Source organism: Mytilus edulis, chromosome 2, assembly GCF_963676685.1.
Source record: "Mytilus edulis chromosome 2, xbMytEdul2.2, whole genome shotgun sequence".
Classification (NCBI taxonomy): domain Eukaryota; kingdom Metazoa; phylum Mollusca; class Bivalvia; order Mytilida; family Mytilidae; genus Mytilus; species Mytilus edulis.
The window spans coordinates 86221834-86244121 of NC_092345.1; the positions used below are offsets into that span (position 1 = coordinate 86221834).

The 22288-nt window shown below is 32.1% G+C and overlaps 1 protein-coding gene across 12 annotated transcripts in view; it reads right to left on the minus strand.

The window, feature by feature from the left end:
* LOC139513241 (histone deacetylase 4-like) overlaps positions 1 to 22288 on the minus strand; it is a 96048-nt gene that overhangs the window by 4348 nt on the left and 69412 nt on the right. For all 12 annotated transcript variants that reach the window (XM_071301560.1, XM_071301569.1, XM_071301567.1 and 9 more), the window contains 15 exons: positions 19192 to 19308; positions 18263 to 18380; positions 17362 to 17536; positions 16314 to 16497; positions 15441 to 15699; positions 13071 to 13204; positions 12210 to 12327; positions 11708 to 11802; positions 5979 to 6032; positions 5607 to 5662; positions 4923 to 5010; positions 4315 to 4532; positions 2466 to 2584; positions 1277 to 1410; positions 876 to 960 (listed from right to left, as the gene is read on the minus strand). In XM_071301560.1, coding sequence (XP_071157661.1) covers positions 876 to 960; positions 1277 to 1410; positions 2466 to 2584; positions 4315 to 4532; positions 4923 to 5010; positions 5607 to 5662; positions 5979 to 6032; positions 11708 to 11802; positions 12210 to 12327; positions 13071 to 13204; positions 15441 to 15699; positions 16314 to 16497; positions 17362 to 17536; positions 18263 to 18380; positions 19192 to 19308 — 1954 coding nt within the window. The remainder of the gene's footprint in view (positions 1 to 875; positions 961 to 1276; positions 1411 to 2465; positions 2585 to 4314; positions 4533 to 4922; positions 5011 to 5606; positions 5663 to 5978; positions 6033 to 11707; positions 11803 to 12209; positions 12328 to 13070; positions 13205 to 15440; positions 15700 to 16313; positions 16498 to 17361; positions 17537 to 18262; positions 18381 to 19191; positions 19309 to 22288) is intronic.

The window sequence follows — 22288 nt, forward strand, 5'->3', positions numbered from 1 at the left end:
TATCGTTTGTTTCGAGATTGTATGTAAATTATATAGAACAAGAATGTGTCCTCAGTACACGAATGCCCCACTCGCACTTTCATTTTCTATGTTCAGTGGACCGTGACATTGGGATAAAAACTCTAATTTGGCATTAAAATTAGAAAGATCATATCATAGGGAACATGTGTACTAAGTTTGAAGTTGATTGGACTTCAACTTCATCAAAAACTACCTTGACCAAAAACTTTAACCTGAAGCGGGACAGACGGACGGACGAATAGACAAACGGACGCACAGACCAGAAAACATAATGCCCCTCTACTATCGTAGGTGGGGCATAAAAAGAATCATATGATTACTGAAAATTTGTAGTATCTGATTACTAAAAGAGTATTAACAGTTAAACAATGAATTCCGTATCATCTTAAAGTTAAAGAGTCTAGTGCTTAATCAACATATGATTGTATATAAGACAAAATGAGTTCTCTGATGAGGAATCCAATACATAAACATTTTTAAGCCAATTTTTGTTAAGATTTCCCTATTATTTCAATATAAATTTAATTTTGGATGTAACATGTCTTGTGATTGGCTGACGTACTTTTGTTTATCAGCCCATAGACATAATTTTGTCATGTGACTGTGACGTCATCAACGTTCTTATATGATTTACTCCAGTTTAAAATAGAATTAAGAATTAAATTATAAGAAACGACTGTAATATTTTTCTGTCTATTCGAAATAACATAAAAAATGTGGTGCACACTTTAAAGAACCCTCTACACGCGTTATTCAGTGTGCACCAGATTTTTTATGTTATTTCTTCATAGACAGAAAAAATATTAAAGTCATTCCTATGATAATTTAAGGTAAAATTTATATAAATTGCGTACCCTGAGTTTTCAAAACTTCTTCAAAAGTTTCTAAGGCTGGGGCACATGATGGTCTCTGCAGTTCTCCCTCCTGAACTGAAGGTAACTATAAAATAAAACATTACAGTATTAGTAAATATAGGTAATGTAACGCAATAGTTCCAAGATACAAACATATGATGGCTTAAAATTATTATTTATATTAAATTTTCAAAATAATTCTAATGGCTTAATTATTATTAATATTAAATTTTCAACATAATTTTAATGGCTTAATTATCATTAATATTAAATTTTCAACATAATTTTAATAAGTTTCAATACTGTGAAAATTATCATGAATATGAATATCAAATATCCATACATTTTTTTGGACAGGTTAAACAAACTGTTAAAAATAAGAAAATGTTAGATAAACAAACCTCATCTCCAGATAATGCCTTGACACACATCTCAGCTGCATCACTGATGGCAGTCAACTCATATCCTCCTTCCAATGCTAATACAATCTTACCATCAGCCAATGACATTAGCTCTCTTGTCATGTGACCATAACCTTGAAAAAATACACAATTAAATGTTTACAAATTGTATTTCAGAAATATTCATTTATTTAACCAATTGAAACTTCAAGTTTAAATATATTATTTTTGTCTCAGAATCTTAAAAGTAGCAGGTTGGATTACTGTTGAAATCACAATTTTAATTCAATAAAACCATTTCAATTTTAAGCTGCCCCCTTTAAGTACTGTTTGCTGTACATCTCTTAGTATTTACAAGACCTCTGGTACCAATTTGAAAGTTTGAACAATGACCCTAACAATCATGTCTTCAACAATGACCAAAATACTTTAGAAATATATATATTTTCTTAATCCTCAAAGGGCTCTCGTGCAGATATAGACATTTTACACTAATCAAACAATACCCTACCGCACAATCACGATTTCAGGTGTTGGTTAACTTATATTTTTTCTAATCATACAATAATCGATCAACCATTATCCTCAATACAGAACGTTAGTCATGTTTGCATCATATATATAAAAATTTACATTTAATTGTAAGTTAAAAAAAGGTTTTTTAGTTTTTATTTCCAATATTGTCCAAATGAAATAATACAAGTTTATCACATATCTCCTACAATGTACCCCTAATATAACTTTGTGAACAGAGTTATTTCCCTTATTTGACTGTAGCTATAAACTGTTTCTAGTCAGACTAGTGATATAATCTGAACCTGGTCATTGAACATCTATTATCATGACACTTTACACCTATAAAGTTATTGGTAACATTTCAATAACAATATAAATATGTAACTATTACTTAAATTAGGTCCTACTTTCAATAATATCCCTTAACGCTTGAAATGCAAAACCAAATGATGATTCAGGGTTTGAAGAAAGGGGAGGGTAAGAGAAAAATACTTTTAAACATCAAGGCAAAACTTTTGTGGATCATTTTATGCTTAAAGAGATATTTTTTAGAGAGAAAAAGTGGGGACAAAAGTCATCTTTACCCCCAAAATGAATCCATAACTTGAAAGAACACAGTACTACTGAATTCCAGAAAAGAGCTGAAAATATGACACAAATAAATATAACATACAGGCAGGTGAGACCTGGTATCCACCAAGAGGAGCAGGATGGCCCATTGCTGCATCAAATCCAGATGAAACTAATACAGCTTCTGGACGAAATTCTCTGGCAATGGGCATTATAATGGTTCTGAAAAATAAACAAATTGTATTTAACAAACTTTATCTTTCTTGAGTAAACTATTTTAAAGAGAGGAATTCAGCTCAGGGCTTCCAAAACGGTCATATATTCCAGTCATTTGTATAATGTCCGGTAAAAGTCCGGCTGGACAAAGCATGAAACGGTCATCTACTTTTTAGTTTTCAATGCTTTTTCGGTCATTTTAACATAAATTCACGATCTTTTTGACCCAACCTTTTGCCTTTAACATCCACACATTTCCGGTCATAAAAGTGACATGATGATTAATTACTATCAAAACAACCCCTTCTTTAATACTTTATAATTTTAATCAAGGCTAATTAGTTGTTGGACAGCTGAAATCTACCTGTTCAGGTGACAGGTAAACTATTTTCAGTACCGGACATCATATGAATTGATCAGTCTATTCATAATTATTTTCTTACATTTACAATTGATTTAGTCCAAAAGATTAAAATTATAAGAAATTAGTTTATCAACATAATTTGATGCAAAATTAAAAAAGGTTTTAAATGAAAAATCGTCAAAACTACATTGTATGAACCAGAACATGTGTGCGCATGTGCACAGATGGGAAATTTATTTATGCATCCTACATTTCTTCAAAAATGCTAAAATTATCATTGATACTTGTATCTAACTATCATTTCAAGTATTTTGTTGAAGAAATAACGTGGAAAGAGCTTCTTTACTCAGTCGTGCTTTGTAAACGTACACGGATTTTACGTATCCGTTTATGGTCCATGTTTTACCATTGTCAAGTCAACATCCGGATATAGAAAAATGTGATTTTAAAAACAAAAGTAAAGTTTTTGACAATGTCATTTTGCACAAATAAAGAGTCTTAGGGAGATATGAGCACGGTGATGTGCACACTTTGAATGATGCACTGCCAATTTAACAGTTTACATCTGAACATCAAATTTATATCAAAGTAAAGTTTAAAATTGTTTTTTTTAATCTAATGTCAATCATTGGAATGGCCATCTGATTACCATAATTGCCTTTTGTGACTAAGTCTTAAGGGATTAAAATCGGGATCAGATATAAAATGTCCGGCTGGCTCAAATATTTTTTGGGAGCCCTGATTCAGCTCTGTTTATAATCATAACTACAGAAATAGTTTCACAAAAGTAACAAATTGTAATGCATCAAAATTATGTCCTATTCAGTCAGCATTTTTAAATGTTTAGCAAGTGAATCCATTGCATCTGTAATTCTTAAACATGCCATTGAATATTTTTAACTCTTTTGAAAGCTGGTTTTGAAGTATTAAATTTATACAAAGGAAGAATTCAAAAAACACATTCAACCTGTTACTAAAGATTCATGGAAATAAATTTAAACTTGATAGGTTTATCCATTATAACCATCTAACTAAAGTATTATACTTTAGTTAATCAGAATGCTTTATGAAAGCAAGGCGACACCGAAAATAGTTTCTACCTCACAAACACTTAAATGAATGAACATTGATGAAATGATTTCTGACTGCCATCACATCTTGCTTCAGTATGCCTACCTAAATGCTGCTAAGTATTCAGCATCACCCATTGGTGGTGTTAGCTTACCTAAATGCTGCTAAGTATTCAGCATCACCCATTGGTGGTGTTAGCTTACCTAAATGATGCTAAGTATTCAGCATCACCCATTGGTGGTGTTAGCTTACCTAAATGCTGCTAAGTATTCAGCATCACCCATTGGTGGTGTTAGCTTACCTAAATGCTGCTAAGTATTCAGCATCACCCATTGGTGGTGTCAACAACCCTCCAAATGCAATGTTCACATTGTAACCTTGACCTTTATTTTGTCCACATTCTTCAATTGATCCTGTTCCTGGGAAAAAGTTACCACTGTCATGACGGTGTATAGATATGTACAGTACACTTGGGTCATCATAAAATATCTGCTGCGTTGAATTACCATGATGTACATCCTAAAACAAGTAGAAAATATCATATGTGAAAATGAAAAAGCCATATCATATACTCTTTATTATATATATGTAACTAAATGGTGATTATTTTATAGATATTAATAACATATATAAAATAACAATTCACCAAAGTTGAAAACTGCACAAAGCATCTTTTAGTAATGGTCCGAAATCTAGAAAATCCTCCTTTTTGAATGAATAAAACCCCATAACTGTGAAACATAAAATTCTAAAATTTATAAAAATCAAAATTGAGCTAAAGTCAATAGATATAAATAATTCACTGGTTTCAGTGTTTTTGAGTTATTGTCCAACATGTTGACCATTGACAGACAGATGCCTGGTTGCACATGGGACAATAAAACATTCAACAAATTACTTAACACTTACCCAATCAACAATCAATATCTTTTCTAACTTCATCTTTTCTCTCAATTGTTTAGCTGCAATGGCAACTGAGTTGAAATAACAGAATCCCCTGCAAGATAAACAATACCATTTCACTCAAAGCATCATCCCCCAACAATCTTGTACAGTTTAAAATTATATCTATTTCAGCATAACTTACCTTCGACTTTAATATTCAAGGTTCATCTCCTTATTATAGAAGATCATCTACATTATTTGTTTGGAATGTTCCAATTTTAAAGACTATTGAATTAAAATAACAAGCTTGTAACTTCATAATTAACAGTACTCATCTTCTTTTGTAACTTTCATTTTTTGTGGGTACCAATTTTCGAGAATTGTTCCATTTTCATAAAAAATTGATTTTATGGTTTTGCTTTAGTCAGCAATTATTTTTATATGGACATTTGTAATTTGTTTAAAATTTAATTCATGTTTTCCCTGTACCAACAAAATCAAATCAAAGAAAAATGGTATTTAACGAATAATAATGAATCCATAGTACAGTATACCACATTTATTTTTATTTGTACAATAGTGACCAGTGTTTCTCACAGATTGAAAACAAGGTCTTATTTTTAAGTTGAAAGGGCATATGAAATATGTATATTTTGTAAACAATGTATTCTGAGTAAAACAACATGTATAATGCTAGTATGTACTTACATTGGTTGGTGTGATTCTGCATGATGACCAGGTGGCCGCACAACAGCAAAACCATTCTACAATAATATCAAAACACAATTAAAACATAGAGAGAAATATACAATCATTATCAATAATGTACACTGTAATCAACTTGCTACTTTCTAAATCATTCTTCTTATTGCATTACTGAAAAACACTGCAAATAAAACCCGATTAATCTCAATATAAAAGAATATTCAAAGGGTAGCAACTTTTTTCTTTTCATTTATAATGAATGGTAACAAATAAGAAACTAAATGGGATAACAATCCTTTACAGCAACTTCTATTCTATCATTTAGGCTGTCAAGTTTTATCAACATGAGCTGTATGGATCCATCGAACAACTTACCTTCAGTTCCCGTGCTGCCACCTTTAATGACAAGTCTACAACACAGCCAACAGCCTGAAACATAAACAAAACTTTATTCATATCATCAAAGAAAGTCCTACAATAAAATCAGTTAGAGAAATACTGTTTATCATATGATGAATGGAAAGAATGCACAAAACTAATGAGCTCTCTTTGTAGTAAAATCTGATCATTGACTGTCCAGACAACAGCTTAATCTTACACTGTTGGTTAAATCGACAAATAGACTGTCAAGCCAACATCTTAACTTGACACTGATGTTTAAATCAGGTCATTGGATGTCTAGCCATTTATATTATTTTAAACTGATGGTTGCATGCCAATCAAACAGCTTAATTTGATATTGTTGGTTAAATTTGGTCATTACATATTCAGCAAACAGTTTCATTTTGCAACGTATTCCAATATCATTAGCTGTCCACTCAATAGAGATGTGGTATAAAATTGAGAATGGAAATGGGGAATGTGTCAAAGCGACAACAACCCAACCATAGAGCAGACAAAAGCTGAAGGCCACCAATTGGTCCTCAATGTAGCGAGAAACGTCCGCAACCAGAGTCGTCCCTCAGCTGGCCCCGAAACATAGCTACCCACCAAATTCAAATGAAGTGGATGTTAGCAATTATAGGCAACAGTACTGCCTACATTGCTTGTCCAGACAGCCATAGGTGGATCCAGGGGGGCCTGGCCCCTCCTTTCGTGGGAAAAATTTGGTTGATTATATACGGAATCACTAAAGCATGACTAGAGTGACCCCCCTTTTTGAAAAATTCTGGATCCGCCACTGTCAACGGTATAATATTGGTTAAATCTGCTTATTAAATGTCTACGCAACAGCTTGAATTCATTACTTTTTTGTTATGTACTTTCATAATTTTTCCAATACAATTATATCAGTCCCCACACCTATTCCCCATTTAAATCATGGTTAAACAAGTTATTTTAAAATGCAGCGACAAATACAATTTTATTTCAACTAAATTATATAACATGTACAAGTTAGGTTTACATGTGATGATTAAAATAGTCATCCTGTCGTAATGTATCAGTAGGTAAAATGTGTAATAAAACCCATTAACACCATTATAATTGTCTTCTTATTTTACCGGAAACAATATGATATCTGATGACCTGTCCTTTGTATAAATCAATTAGACTACAGATGTTTACTTAACAGGTGTTATAACTATAGATCAATACTGTTTGTTAGAAAATCAGTAAACAAGCTCAACATAAGTATTTGTTTTTTCCTATTCTTATTACGTCTATATCAGCTGACGTCATCCATATTTGTCCTTGTAAATATCATTTACTAATCAACACCATTAATGTATAATGTATTATTGTAAATTCAGGAATAATTGTGAAAAATGCGATAGGGTTATAATTGCAGTAATTAAAACTCGCATTTTGAAATTTTTTATATGAATTAAACAGTATTTTCACAATGTCGCAAAAATTAAAAAATTGCATTTTAGTCTAAAATTGCACTATGAAATGCAGGCAATCATTTCTGTATTAACAGAATGTATGGCCTGAGATGATGTAAGGATGTGGCAATCATTTCTGAATTAACAGAATGTATGGTCTGAGATGATGTAAGGATGTGGCAATTCATATTTATATACATGTTAGGCAAAGTCATAGATAACACTAGAAAGTGGTAGCTAGGTAATGAATCTGGCAAAAAGTCTGAGGCGAGCCTTTTGAAGTTGATCCATTCAAAAAGCCCTGCTGGTGAGGTTATTGTGAACCCTCATATGGCTCTAAGGACCTATTATTTGTGCAGATCATTTTTGGGTCTTTTATCTTTCCCTCCCTCAAGGTTTTAAAAAAATCAAAAAACAAAAAACATTTTTTAATTTTTAACACCAAGTTTCATTGAGGTTGGAAAAAGGGGCACTATTGGGATTATAATTGTTATACTAAATTTGTTCACTTCTTGGTCCATAACCAGACTAATCCTGAAAGGTTTACTAATTGTCATACAAGGTAACTGACATTATATATATACAATTTTATGAATGGTTTGAATATGCACAATACTACAGCCAGTGTTGCATGAATTAATGGAAAAACAAATTAAATGATTTTTACATAAAAACAACTATATGCATGAAGGTTAACGGCTTTTTTCCTTTTTAATTTCTTGCATACCCATTGAAATGTAACAGTTTTTTATCATGTTAAATTGATATTGGATTTTCTATAATGTTAAAATTGATATTCAATAAGTACCTGAACAACTTTAGTAACAGCTTTCATCAAACTGGGATTGAACTAGTGCATAAACCTTGTTCGCACTTTGAATAAAGAAAATAAATGAACAAGTGAACATTGTTTGATTGTGTTGTTGGGTTTCTCTAATTGTTTTCCCACATCTATTTTTATTAATACTTTATGATACTTAATTACAACAGTTTTAGCTAGTTCTGACTACTATAATATACCAAATTAGCAAAATGTAAGTCTGTGAATGGTTTGTATCTATACAGGTAAAAATAGCCGTTAAAACGTAAACAATTGTGAGGACATCTAGATTCAATTTATTTTACAGACATTTACACCATTCCCTTGTATCTTATTCATATGGTTAAAATCATCATTACATAATTAAGTCTTTTTTTATAATCTGATATTACTTTTCTGAAGTATTAATTGAAATTACATAAACAAGCAATTTTCTGTTTACCTCAATTTATCTGTTTCCAAGGTAACATACATTATTTATTTCCTACTGTTTTAGTATTATGAACAGGTGTTACTTGAATGATTAAACTTACAAGTTTTATGTTACCACTGGAGTGTTTATAAAAGTATTGATTTGCAGACAGTATTGAGGTCACTACTTCATTCAAATAAAAAAAATAACCCAGGAAATTGAGGCCCAAATGAGACCAATGTTTTTCTGACCAGGCCCTATAAACAAGATCAGAAAATAGAAGTCCAAATGAGGTTGTTCACTCAATAGGTCTAAGAAAACAAAACAGAAAATAGAGGTCCAAATGAGACTGCTTATCTCACCAGGCCCTATAAACAAGAACAGATAATAGAGGTCCTAATGAGCCTGTTCACCCAAGAGCCCTGTAAACAAGAACAGATAATAGAGATCCTAATGAGCCTGTTCACCCAAGAGCCCTGTAAACAAGAACAGATAATAGAGATCCTAATGAGCCTGTTCACTCAAGAGCCCTGTAAACAAGAACAGATAACAGAGGTCCTAATGAGCCTGTTCACTCAAGAGCCCTGTAAACAAGAACAGATAATAGAGATCCTAATGAGCCTGTTCACTCAAGAGCCCTGTAAACAAGAACAGATAATAGAGATCCTAATGAGCCTGTTCACTCAAGAGCCCTGTAAACAAGAACAGATAATAGAGATCCTAATGAGCCTGTTCACCCAAGAGCCCTGTAAACAAGAACAGATAACAGAGGTCCTAATGAGCCTGTTCACTCAAGAGCCCTGTAAACAAGAACAGATAATAGAGATCCAAATAAGACAGTTTTCCACAGTAGGCCCTGTATACAAAAACATAAAATAGTGGTCCAAATGAGACTGCTCTTCTCACCAGGCCCTATAAACAAGAGCAGATAAAAGAGGTCATAATGAGACTGTTTCCCTAACCAGGGCCTCTAAACAAGAACAGATATTAGAGGTCCAAATGAGACTGCTTTTCTCACCTGACCCTATAAACAAGAACAGATAAAAGAGGTCATAATGAGACTGTTTCCCTCACTAGGCCCCCAGAAAACAAAACAGAAAATAGAAGTTTGTCTCATCAGGCCATTAACCTTTTATTATTATGTCTTATTGACTCCAATTATAAGCTAAAATAATCCTAGAAAGGGATAGATTACCAAACATTAGCATAAATTACCTGCTAATCTTTTTCAGTAATGTTAAAAAGACTTATTTCACATTCAATCATTTTAAAGAAGTATATGACTAGAACATAGTGTAGTTATCCTCACAGACACTTTATATATACTTTAGATTAACTAAAGTGCACATGCTGAAATGTCTCACCTGCTTTACTGATCATTGCTTTCATGTTGAAAGTCTGTAATATGAAATTTCACTACAAAGTATCATATAAACTTAACATTATCAATGTTCTATGAAAATGATGAACCATGCCAGACAGACATGTACATTTTAGAATAATTCCATACACCAAATAAGGAAGTCATATTGCTTATAGTACCTGAGAAATAGATCAAATCATAAATCTTATATTGATCAAATAACCATGATAATGAGGTCAAGGTCATATGAACCCTGTCAGACATACATGTACACCCTACAATTGTTCCACACAGAGAATATAATTGACCTATTGCTTATTATATCTGAGAAAGAGATCAAACTACAAAAACCAAACATTGTCCAATGAACCATGAAATTGAGGTCATGGGCAGATGACACTTGACATTTGGAAAAGTACAATCATTACATACACCAAATATAGAAGACCTGCTGCTTATAGTTTCTGAGATATTGATTTGACTTGGAAAACTTAACCTTGTTCACTGATCCATGAAATGAGGTGGAGGTCAAGTGAAAACTGTCTAACTAGCATGAGGACCTTGCAAGTTGAACACAAATTAAATATGGATATCCTAATACTCATAATATGAACAAGAGAGAAATTAGCATTTCAAAAATCTTAACTGTTTCCAAGCAGTCACTTAATGTGTAAATCAGGTCAAGGACAATGAACATGTTACAGACAGTAACATTTTAATGTAAGTATGAAGCATCCATGTCTCTTACTTTCTGAAATATTAAGCATTTTTAAGTAATAAGTTAACAACACTGCTGTTGCCACCTTTGCCAGACCACTATCCCTATGGGACAGAAGTTGAAGTGGAGACAAAAAAGCATTTTCACTTTTTGTTTTTAAAATTAACTAAAATGAAATTTTGAAGCTATTCAAAATGAAACATTGTCAAACAAAAGAACAGAGTTCCATTAGTGTCCATAAGTAGCACATATTTTATCAGTCCAAGGGCAATAACAAAAATATAATTAATATTTCCAAGGGGCATAACTCTTAAAAACAGCAGATCATCAATGATTTTCAAATTTGACTGAGAAATTGTTGATATATACCTATGGTATAAGTTCTGTAAAAAAACAGACAGGATTTGTACACTTAATAGCACTTACAAGTCGTGTTGGACAGACACCTGATTTATGTGTCCCACGCATTGTGTTGCGTAGGGACAATAAATAAATCATAATGACATTAGAAGGCTTTAATCTGTGAAACTTAATATGATACTCCTGCTGTGCCTTTATACAAGTTGATAAATGAAGAAACCAAAACTAATGTCATGCCCTTAACATTTTCCTCGTAATACTCTGTTTAAGGTCAAATATAAAAATAACTAAATATATTTGTAAGTTGACGTTAATTCTTAGCATTTTACGTAGGTAGTGTAATTTTTTATTGACCTATTACTTTTAAATGTCATTTAGATATTCTGATCAAAACTATTTTGGTACTTTGAAGTACAAGACTCATCGGAGAACATTAAATGTTCAATAAAGTTTTTCATAATCATGATTAAAACTGACAAAAAGAAAAGCTTTTATGACAGAAACCTCAATTTAATGATCAATAAAAGACATAACTATGTAACCTTTGTGTTTTTTACAGTTATAAAATTGTATCTTAATCTCTCTCTTTATTGTTTGTCACTTACTGTTCTGGCAGCTATGTATGTATGCATTTCATTCCACACTGTATCGGAATCCACACCAATTCCTCCACATGGTAACAAAAAGAAACGCATGTTTTCTGAAAAAGAAATAGCATATAGAGAGTCTTACAGTGTACCATAGTCTTTCAAAATATAAAAGTAAACAGGCACACAAATGTCAATCTTCAGTTTGTGATATTTTTCAGATGGTTTAACAACAAGGATTGAAATGCCATTACAAATAATGTTTTCTGCTTGATGTTTTGAATGCCCTACAGTGTATGGTAGTTAATATCATGATAAGCAAAATATTGGCTAGCTTATAATATCATTTTACTTATAACTTTCTAAATAAGGAACCAAAGTACCTGCCTCCACTAATGAATTAAAACATCTAGCATGTTAAAATAAATAGAGATAGAGTTATTTATATCTTGTGATTTATAAGTTACAAAATAAACCATTTAAGTGAAGTATTTTTCACAGCATTCAAATACTATCTTACCAAATAAGCTTGGATCTAGACGCTGCCGGTTAAGGGGATTTGTCCCATATAACAATGTATGGGCTTCTGAATGGCAACTTTGTAATTCTTCCATGCTGGCTTTTCTACTTTTTATTCTCTGAAATTGAAAAAAAAGAACCTTCTTACACCAAGAATAATGATGTATGCAGATGGTGTTCCTGACCTGTATTACATACCATTTAATATGTATAGATAAACATATGTTACTGTGTTCTACATGTCACAAAGATGTAAATCAGTGTCACCTAAACATTACTCCTATAAATCTATAGATTATCAGCTGTTTTAAATCATCTTTGAACCAGAAATACAAGCTGATCACTTTATTGTATTGTGAAGTCATGAATATTGAAAAAAAGCTTAAAAAAATACATTCTCAAACTTGCATTTAACTGGCTAAAAAATTTCAAGTATTGCACTATATGTTAAAATCAAAACTGTTTCTACATGATTTTATTTACTCATTTATTGAACAGAGTTTGTGTCAATCCAATAAAAAACACAAACATTGAGATGCATAAAAAAAAATATATATTTTTGATTCATTATCACTTGCAGCAAAATGTTCAGTTTTTTTTTATATGGTCCTAAATTTCACCTATTATCATTCAAATATGTAAACGTCATATTTATGTGAAGCCTCAATTCTATGTTACGAAAGACCTACTGTCATGAAGTCAAGATATACAAATCTGAGAAAAGAACTAAGATTTGAAGCGTGACATGATGTCAAAGGACACAGATCTGAAGAAAGATCACTGATTTGAGACTGGACTTATATTTACAATTATAATGCCTTCATAACTTGAGTTTTATAACTATTGATCAATCAATACCAACCTCACATCTAGATGTCAGTCCAGTTTCATGTAATCTAGACCATATACTGTGTAGACGGCCTTCATTCTCTGGATGATTTGAATTGTTATTACATGTGCATTGATGCTTCTGCATGATTGAATCATATGCTAAACCTAAAATGGATAAGGCTTAATCAACATCCAAATGTCTAATTCATTCAACAACAAAAACAAGAAATGTACGCTTAGTTTGTAGTTTGATTGTGGCAATGTAAAGCAATAATTTACCAGAGTTATATTTTACTATTATATCTAGTTATGGTTTGGTAGTGGCAATGTAAAAAAAATTAAACTGTCAATTGTTCTTGAACAATTGAGAGGTCTTTCCTTTTGAAATGTAAAATACATGTTCAAATAGACGTAGAATGTATTGAAAAGCTTTAAAACACACTGAAAAACCTTTAAATAAGGTTAAAAACACCAAATTCGCTATATGGGACATGACCTTGACCTTTGACCTTTTGACCTTTGTCAAGGTCATTGGTCCCCAATGCCATTACTGAAGACCCCAAGGGTCTAGGACCTTTGGTTATATAGTAAAAGCTGATTTTGTCTTTTCAAAAACCTAAAACAGGGGTTATGCCCCTTATAGAAAGGTCAAATCTCTTTGGTCAAAATGTAACAAAGTTGCGCCATAATGACCCAAACATTTTCCACCATTTAAAACTTCTGTAAGTATAATGGTTTCTGAGATTATCCCATAACAAGGTGTTAGGTCAAAGGTCAAGGTCAACATACAAATTTGACCTTGAGGTATTTTTTAAAGATACATGAAATGATGATGATTGGTGAAGATCCTATGTGTCTACGACTTACGGTTTCTGAGTTTTGGTGGCCAACCGACACCGGTTAATTTTCATAGGGGCATAACCCTACCAATGAGTCGTTGAATCTTTTCGATCCAAATGTAACGAAGAACCGGGGTCTGGTCCTGAACAAATTTCACCCTTTGTTTTTTTTCTACCTATTACGGTTACGGTGTTGGAACGATAACAAGGTTTTTTGGTTTCGGAGGGATAACTCCGAACCGACAAAATATTTCGACTAATAGGGTGAGTTCTGGATAGATATTCATGACACCGATACAAAGTGTGAACAAGAAAGCGACACGTCTTACGGTTACGGAGGCTTACTGCATCAAAGTTTGGCGGAAGAATAATAATAATAATAATTAAACTGTCAATTGTTCTAGAACAATTGAGAGGTCTTTCCTTTTTTAATGTAAAATACATGTTCCAAGAGACGTAGAATGTATTGAAAAGGTCAAGGTCAACCTTAAAAAGCTCGAAAACACACTAAAAATCCTTTAAATAAGGTTAAAAACACTAAATTCGCTATCTGGGACATGACCTTGACCTTTGACCTTTTGACCTTTGTCAAGGTCATTGGTCCCCAATGCCATTACTGAAGACCCCAAGGGTCTAGGACCTTTGGTTATATAGTAAAAGCTGATTTTGTCTTTTCAAAAACCTAAAACAGGGGTTATGCCCCTTAAAAAAAGGTCAAATCTCTTTGGTCAAAATGTAACAAAGTTGCGCCATAATGACCCAAACATTTTCCACCATTTAAAACTTCTGTAAGTATAATGGTTTCTGAGATTATCCCATAACAAGGTGTTAGGCTAAAGGTCAAGGTCAACATACAAATTTGACCTTGAAGTATTTTTCAAAGATACATAAATTGATGATGATTGGTGAAGATCCTAGGTGTCTACGACTTACGGTTTCTGAGTTTTGGTGGTCAACCGACACCGGTTAATTTTCATAGGGGCATAACCCTACCAATGAGTCGTTGAATCTTTTCGATCCAAACGTAACGAAGAACCGGGGTCTGGTCCTGAACAAATTTCACCCTTTGTTTTTTTTCTACCTATTACGGTTACGGTGTTGGAGCGATAACAAGGTTTTTGGGTTTCGGAGGGATTACTCCGAACCGACAAAATATTTCGACTCACAGGGTGAGTTTCGGATAGGTATTCATGACACCGATACAAAGTGTGAACATGAAAGCGACATGGTTTACGGTTACGGAGGGAAATTTTGTCAAAGTTTGGCGGAACAAGAAGAATAATAATAATCAGAAGAAATACAGTAAGGTCTTTCCTTATAGATAAAGGAAAGACCTTAATAATTGTGGTTCAAAAGTGGAAATGTAAACCAATAATTGACCAGAAGTATATCTATATTTAGTTGTGGTTTTTTTTGTGTGGCAAAGTGAAGCAATAATTTACCACAGTTGTATTTATATCTAATTGTGGTTTGGTTGTGACAATGTTTACCAATACCTGAAACATATTTATATCTAGTTGTGGTTTGAATTTGGCAATGTTAATCAAACAAAAATTAATTACCTGTAGTATATCTATATCTAATTGTGGTTGGGTCAGATTCCTGTGTCTGTTGTGGTAGATTAGAGAAAGTAACCAGAGGACTGGACTGTGTCCTAGCTAATGGTCGATGGTGATGATGACGACGGTGTTTAACAGCCTCCCTTGGATGGTTTGGGAATGTTTGCTGTGGTTTTAACGTCTCACTTGACGATTCTTCCATGTGACTTTCCTTTACTACAATTACATCATCTGCATCTTGCTCTCTGGATTCTCTCATTTCCTAATAATGATTAAAACGAGCATTCTTATAACTATCTTATTGGCAGTGATGAAAAAGGATGGTTATTTCAGAATGGTGTGTCAATTTCTTTGTATATTCAGATTAGCATTATTTTTCAATAATTTTTTTATCTTTAAAAAAGAAATTAACTTCTAAATCAAAACATTTTAACAAAGTTTTGGTTTATTTCTAGGAATTAAATGTTCGATCATAGTCAAATTTAGCCACCTAATCAACATTCAAAATGCTATATTAGTTATAGATATTGGTTCATCTTTTTTGGTTCCTTTATGCTTGAAATCAGTGATCGCACATCTTTTTTGTTACCAGTGATTATCTGCAACCAATTCTATGGATTCATTTATTTTTTTGGGAACCAATTTTTTGTGGATTGCAGGAAAATTGCCTTTTTGTTGATATGTGATTTCACGGTTTTCTGAAAGTCTGCATACAACCTGATCGAAAATTTGTAATTTGTTGAACATCTAAATTTGTGGTTCTGACAACTGTACCTAAGAAAACCATGAAAATTGATATCCCATGAATAATAATGAATCCACAGTATTTACAAGACCATTACTTGTTTTAACACAATACTTGTTTACATGTTATACCTGTTGTAACTTAGCTTCTGTTTCTTCATCCACATTCTCCATTCCAGCACGATGTAAGACAGCTTGTCGTATTTGTTGTTTAACTTGTTGTGAGTGCTGCTGTTGTAACAGCAAGTTTTGTTGTTGTAAAAATGGATGTCCCAATGGCAGGGGTGCAGACTGAGTTCTGCCTAATGGTTTATGTCTATAGAAAGGGAAAGATCATGTTTGTTAATACATACGGCTTTGAAATTCATGCATTTTCCTATACATTTTCTATGTCACAATGTTAATGCTATTACATCATTTATGCCTATTGACCTCACATGAACCTTTGTAACCAATTCATATGAAACAACCTGAGTTGGTCTATGGGATTCCTAATAAGTAATAATTGAATATTGCTTGGTTTATTTTATTTCAATGATAAACACCAGTTTTGAAATACTTTTTACTTGCATCCAATTTCATCTGTATAGTTTTTTTAATGTAATTATTCTATTTATTTTCTCGTTACTTTGTGAATTGATTAATTATTTATTTCTGAATCTGGCAATACTAAGCTTGAGACTATCAACCATAAGGAATAGTTTTTGGATTTAATATGTCTATATAGTAGAATTACAAGCTGTAAACTCACCGCATCATTTGTTGATATTCAAAAACAATTTGCTAATGAAAACAGATGGCACCTCAAACTGATGACTTTTACATTTCAATTCAGAAGTTTTCTAAATTTACATTAATTGTATGTACTTTTACCAATAGTATTTCATTACAGAAGAAGATTGAAAACTTAAGGGGAGAGAACTGAAGATAAGAACAAGGGATTTTTTTCCTCCCATGCTAAAAGACAAATGTATGCAGGAGACTGTCAATTGATTGAAGACAAGGTTGGACATCTCAATGAATGTTTAAGTTGAGGACAAATCCATACTAATCATTCACTGAAAAAAACGTTTGGTTTTGACACTTGACTTGTCCAAGCTGGTTCCACAGAATGACCATATGTTACTCAGATATAAATAGCTTTGACAGTACAGTAGGTATAGTTCTACACAATAAATACCTAATTCTTGATGGGTGGGTTTCTGCTGTTGATGGACTTGCTGTGTTTGCTGGGGGCATGTTGTTGTAGGGACTAACATGTGACATCAATTTTCCTTGACTCCTGGATTCTTCCATTAATTTCATTTGTGTAGATATGTATGCTGGATGATGTGGTGGTAATTCTCCTTCCATACCTATGTAAAATAGTATGGAGCATTCAATACAAAATGGATAAAATGATACAATGATAACATGAAATCTCCATAGGCAAATAATAAATGTATATTTAGGATGGCAACACTTTCATATGAATATCACATTTAAAAAGATGATTTTTAGCATGTTCATAAGGCAACAATTCAGCTGCTCACATTTTTTACCTCCACTCAAGAGTTATGGCAAAAATGGTACAAAAATTTCATATGTACATTAATGAAATTTACAGATACAAGTACTTTAGCCAACAGGAAGTAAAACATTGAATGAACTCATATGTGCCACATGGTATGACATAATCTAAATAAATGCTGATGCATATATCAATGTAATTACTGAAAAACATGTAACATAATTTCGTTCAACATGTATGTATATGTTCATTTGATGAAAGTTCAATGACTGGACTTTATTTCAATAAAAATAACTTACTTACTGTAACACAAATTTTAAATATATATGTGTCTGATATTTAAAGATACATTTTTTGGTAAACAAGAAGTACAATATCATAGTAATTCAAAATGTGTCATTGAATAACTAAATAAGGCATGGTGCCATATGTATCAAGAAGCTGTTTTTTGCCTTAAAAAATTGTGACAGAAATGCTGCAGACAGACAGGTGTCAAAAGGACAGAAAGTCATGAGGTATAACCTTCCTCTTTACGAGCAGTGATATATTTAAATAACTTCTAATATTCTACCTGGTACAGAAGGATAGTATGGTACGCCTGCTTGGTGGGGGTGGGGCATGTTCATCCTGCCTGCTTCTAATGCCCGTAGTTCACTTTCTGAATGTGGTGGTGATGAGTTATTTGTACCCTAAAAAGAAAACAAAAATGAAATATTTAAGCACTGTGCAATGGATGACATAATAACACAATAAAGGTGTAATTAACACATGATAAAATCAACTGCAATTGTCTCATTAGTAATTTAAATAGTTTGTATGATATTATGTGCAGCATTGTACTATTAAAACCTGATCGATAATATACAATTCAATACTACTGCATGTAAAAGTAAAGCATATAGATACTGTATGATATTAATCAATTCATTCTCTTTTTGAAACATTTTGAACTTCCTATCCAGATGATATACATGTAGAAATTGTATTAGATTTTTTATAAAATAAAATGGTTGCTTGTCCCCCAAACAAATATTATTTAGGAACACATTTCTGCTATAACTTGAAACATGTACAGTGTACAAATTCTATCAAAAATTTTGGGTACTTTTTTTAAATGATCTATTTATTTGCAGATATGGCAAATCATTTCCCCAAGAATATTCAAGATGGTGTGTTGAATAAAACAAATTTAAAAATTTACCACTGAACGTACGAACTCGGTTTTTTAAGGTCATAAGCATGAAATAAAGGCATTGCAAAATTATATGCAATAAAATTGTTTGAACTACTGAAGACAGAAGTCAGTTTGATGGACATTGACAAATCTGGATACACTGTCATTTTTTGTTTTTCTTCTTCCATAAACAATGTACATGCCAAAGAGACCTTAAAGGTTAAAACATAGATTTGAGATATCTAACAACTGCCATATTATGTTTTACATATATATGTTTCCCCTAGTTACTTTTAATGGCATTTTCAGTATCCGCGGTAACTTACTGATGATGATGGTGGACGACCTAATGAAATGTTTGGCAAGGATGGTGACAGGTGGAGATCATTACCATGGTAACCAACAGATCTATATAATGATGCCATCTGGTAACTATGAGAGTCCTGAAACAGAAAAAAATAAATACTGTATTAAGATATACTGTATTACATTTAGGATCATTATCACTGTACGTCTAAATCTACATATTTATACTAAGCTTTAAGGACTACTAAAGTAACTAAACACATGAACAAAGCCACTTTTAATCATTCCAATGATGGCTATATAATGATATGTCTAATTGTAAAATGCAAAAATATGCTTCGTGATAGATAGCCACTGCTTGATTTATGCATCTGATAAGTCTAGACCCTCCCTGTAAACATCCTTACTATTGCATAAGTTTCAAAATATGTGGAAGGTCAAGCCCTCTCTGTTCTCACTCTGAATATTGCATTAGTTGCAAAATATTTGGTAAGTCAAGACCCTCCCCGTTCACACCTTGACTTTTGTGCAAGTTTTTGAACAGGGAGGGTCTAAACTTATCAAATATTTTTGCAACTTGCACAAGTCAAGGTGTGAACGGGGAGGGTCTTGACTTTTGTGCAAGTTGCAAAAATATTTGATAAGTTAAGACCCTCCCTGTTCATATCCTGAGAGTTGCATTAGTTACACAATTTGTGGATTGCTTTCAGCAACAAACATTAAAAGTTTTAATTAATTTTATCGCCACTGTTGTAACTATAACAATTTGTGAAACAACTTTAGGAAAAATTCCATAAAAAGGGAAAACGGTCTCAGCAGGAGATGACTAATTAGCAGAAAGAATTGTCACGACTTTGACCTCCTGCAGCGATCATCAATAATTCTTCCTTCACGACCAATTACCTCCACAAATTTTAAAAATAGAAATGTTTTAGTGATAAATTGAAGCTGATCGGGTAGTATTGTTTTCATCTTATCATTTGATCTTTATAGAATCAATAACATTGTCACGTTATTCTCATAAAAATTCAATGTACCATCCACACAATCTCCTGAATCTATATATAGTAACAAATGTAATTAAATATTGATTTACTTAATTTTCTCCATCAAATTGGTTACACTGATTCTCTTTTGTTTTTAGTACATTGGGTTTTTGTCTTCACTACTGATATTACTGTACACACCTTTTTAAAATCTAACAATAAGTAATTACGTTTACCATAAAGATTTTCAATTAAAGGACAGCAATCTATATCAGAAATTTATTGAGTGTTAAAATGTGGTTCCTTTCAATTTATTATCTTACAGGAGAGACAGACATATTAATCACTAGCCATCTATTTCAGTAGGTACATAACATTTTTTCCTTAAATTTCAGGATAAAAAGTTATTTTCTAATCGAATTAGATGTGAAATTATATAAAATACAACAAAACTAGAGTCTGGCTGTTTAAAGGGGAGATATTTGTATTTTGATTTTAAAACCTTATCTTTGGTGAGAAAAAATGCAAACTCTTACGTCAGTGCTGAAAGATAGTTTTAATAGAATTCTTCTCAAAGTTCAAAGATCTGTTGATAAATTTAAAAATTGATAATCATTAGCCACATGTTCGAAAGCTTTATACATAAAATCTGCACTTTAATAAGAGTCAATCTTCATTTTAATCGTGTTACGTTTCCATCAAATACTTGTAAACTCCTTCCCTATTTTAAATTTGTTTCACCAACTTTTATAAAAATTTACATTAGAGTTGCATGAGCATATCAAAGCAGCTGGTTAAAGAACTGTAACTGACATGGACTAATGGGTTTAATCAGTTTAATTAGTTTACTTGTTTATATGAAAGATGAGTTAACAGGTATAGGGCTTATTAAGTAAGTCAAGTAAACCAGTATAGAGCTTATTAAGTCAAATAAACAGGTATAAAGCTTATCAAGTCAAATTAATAGGAATAGAGCTTATCAAGTCAAATTAATAGGAATAGAGCTTATCAAGTCAAATTAATAGGAATAGAGCTTATAAAGTCAAATAAACAGGTATAGAGCTTATCAAGTCAAGAAAACAGAATTAGAGCTTGTTAAGTCAAGTAAACATAATTAGTGCTTGTTAAGTCAAGTAAAGCTTGTTAAGTCAAGTAAACAGGAATAGAGCCTGTTAAGTCAAGTAAACAGAATTAGAGCTTGTTTAGTCAAATAAACAGAATTAGTGCTTGTTAAGTCAAGTAAACAGGAATAGAGCCTGTTAAGTTAAGTTAACAAAAATAGGGTTGTTAAGTCAAGTAAACAGGAATAGAGCCTGTTAAGTTAAGTTAACAGGAATAGAGCTTGTTAAGTCAAGTAAACAGGAATAGAGCTTGTTAAGCCAAGTGAACAGGAATAGAGCGTGTTAAGTCAAGTGAACAGGAATAATGCTTTTTTATGGGGAATATATGTCAATATTTTTTAATTAATAGTTTAAAGCAAGACATATCTTTCTATTAATGGGGTTTCTTTCTCCATTGAAATTTTGTACAGAATGGGCATTGTAGAATATTCTGCCTATCTATGCAGTATAGCAAAAATCTATATAAACAGGTTATGTACTTTCTGTTTGTATAATTGGCTGGAAGCATCTTTGATGAGGTTTAATATTGTTAATTAGTTTTCTGTTTAAAGTATTTGCTTCAGAAAACAGAAATAATCAATTTTAAATTAAAAACTGGGAATTTCCCACAATATCAAAGGACATAACTTTGGTGTGATCTTCAAAAGATTCTTAATTTAAAATTGTTTTGGTCACAGTTTATATCTTTACTGAGATGTTGAATGGGAACCAGTTTTGTCTTCAGAGATGGACTTAACTTATATAAATTTCTAATAATGTCCAAAACTCCTTCTCAAGTATCTATCAGAGAAGCATTCCAATGGCTATTTGCGTGTAATCTACATCTTTTTTGAAGTATATATTTATTTGATAATTTATCTATCATATTATAAACTTAAATCATTTAAGAACATGATGTTTGGCAATCCTCCTGGGATCAGAAAGATTTTTAACATTGTCTAGTAAATTGCCAAAAATAAGGTTAGTTACAACCAGTACAAACACAGCATTAGTTACAACCAGTACAAACA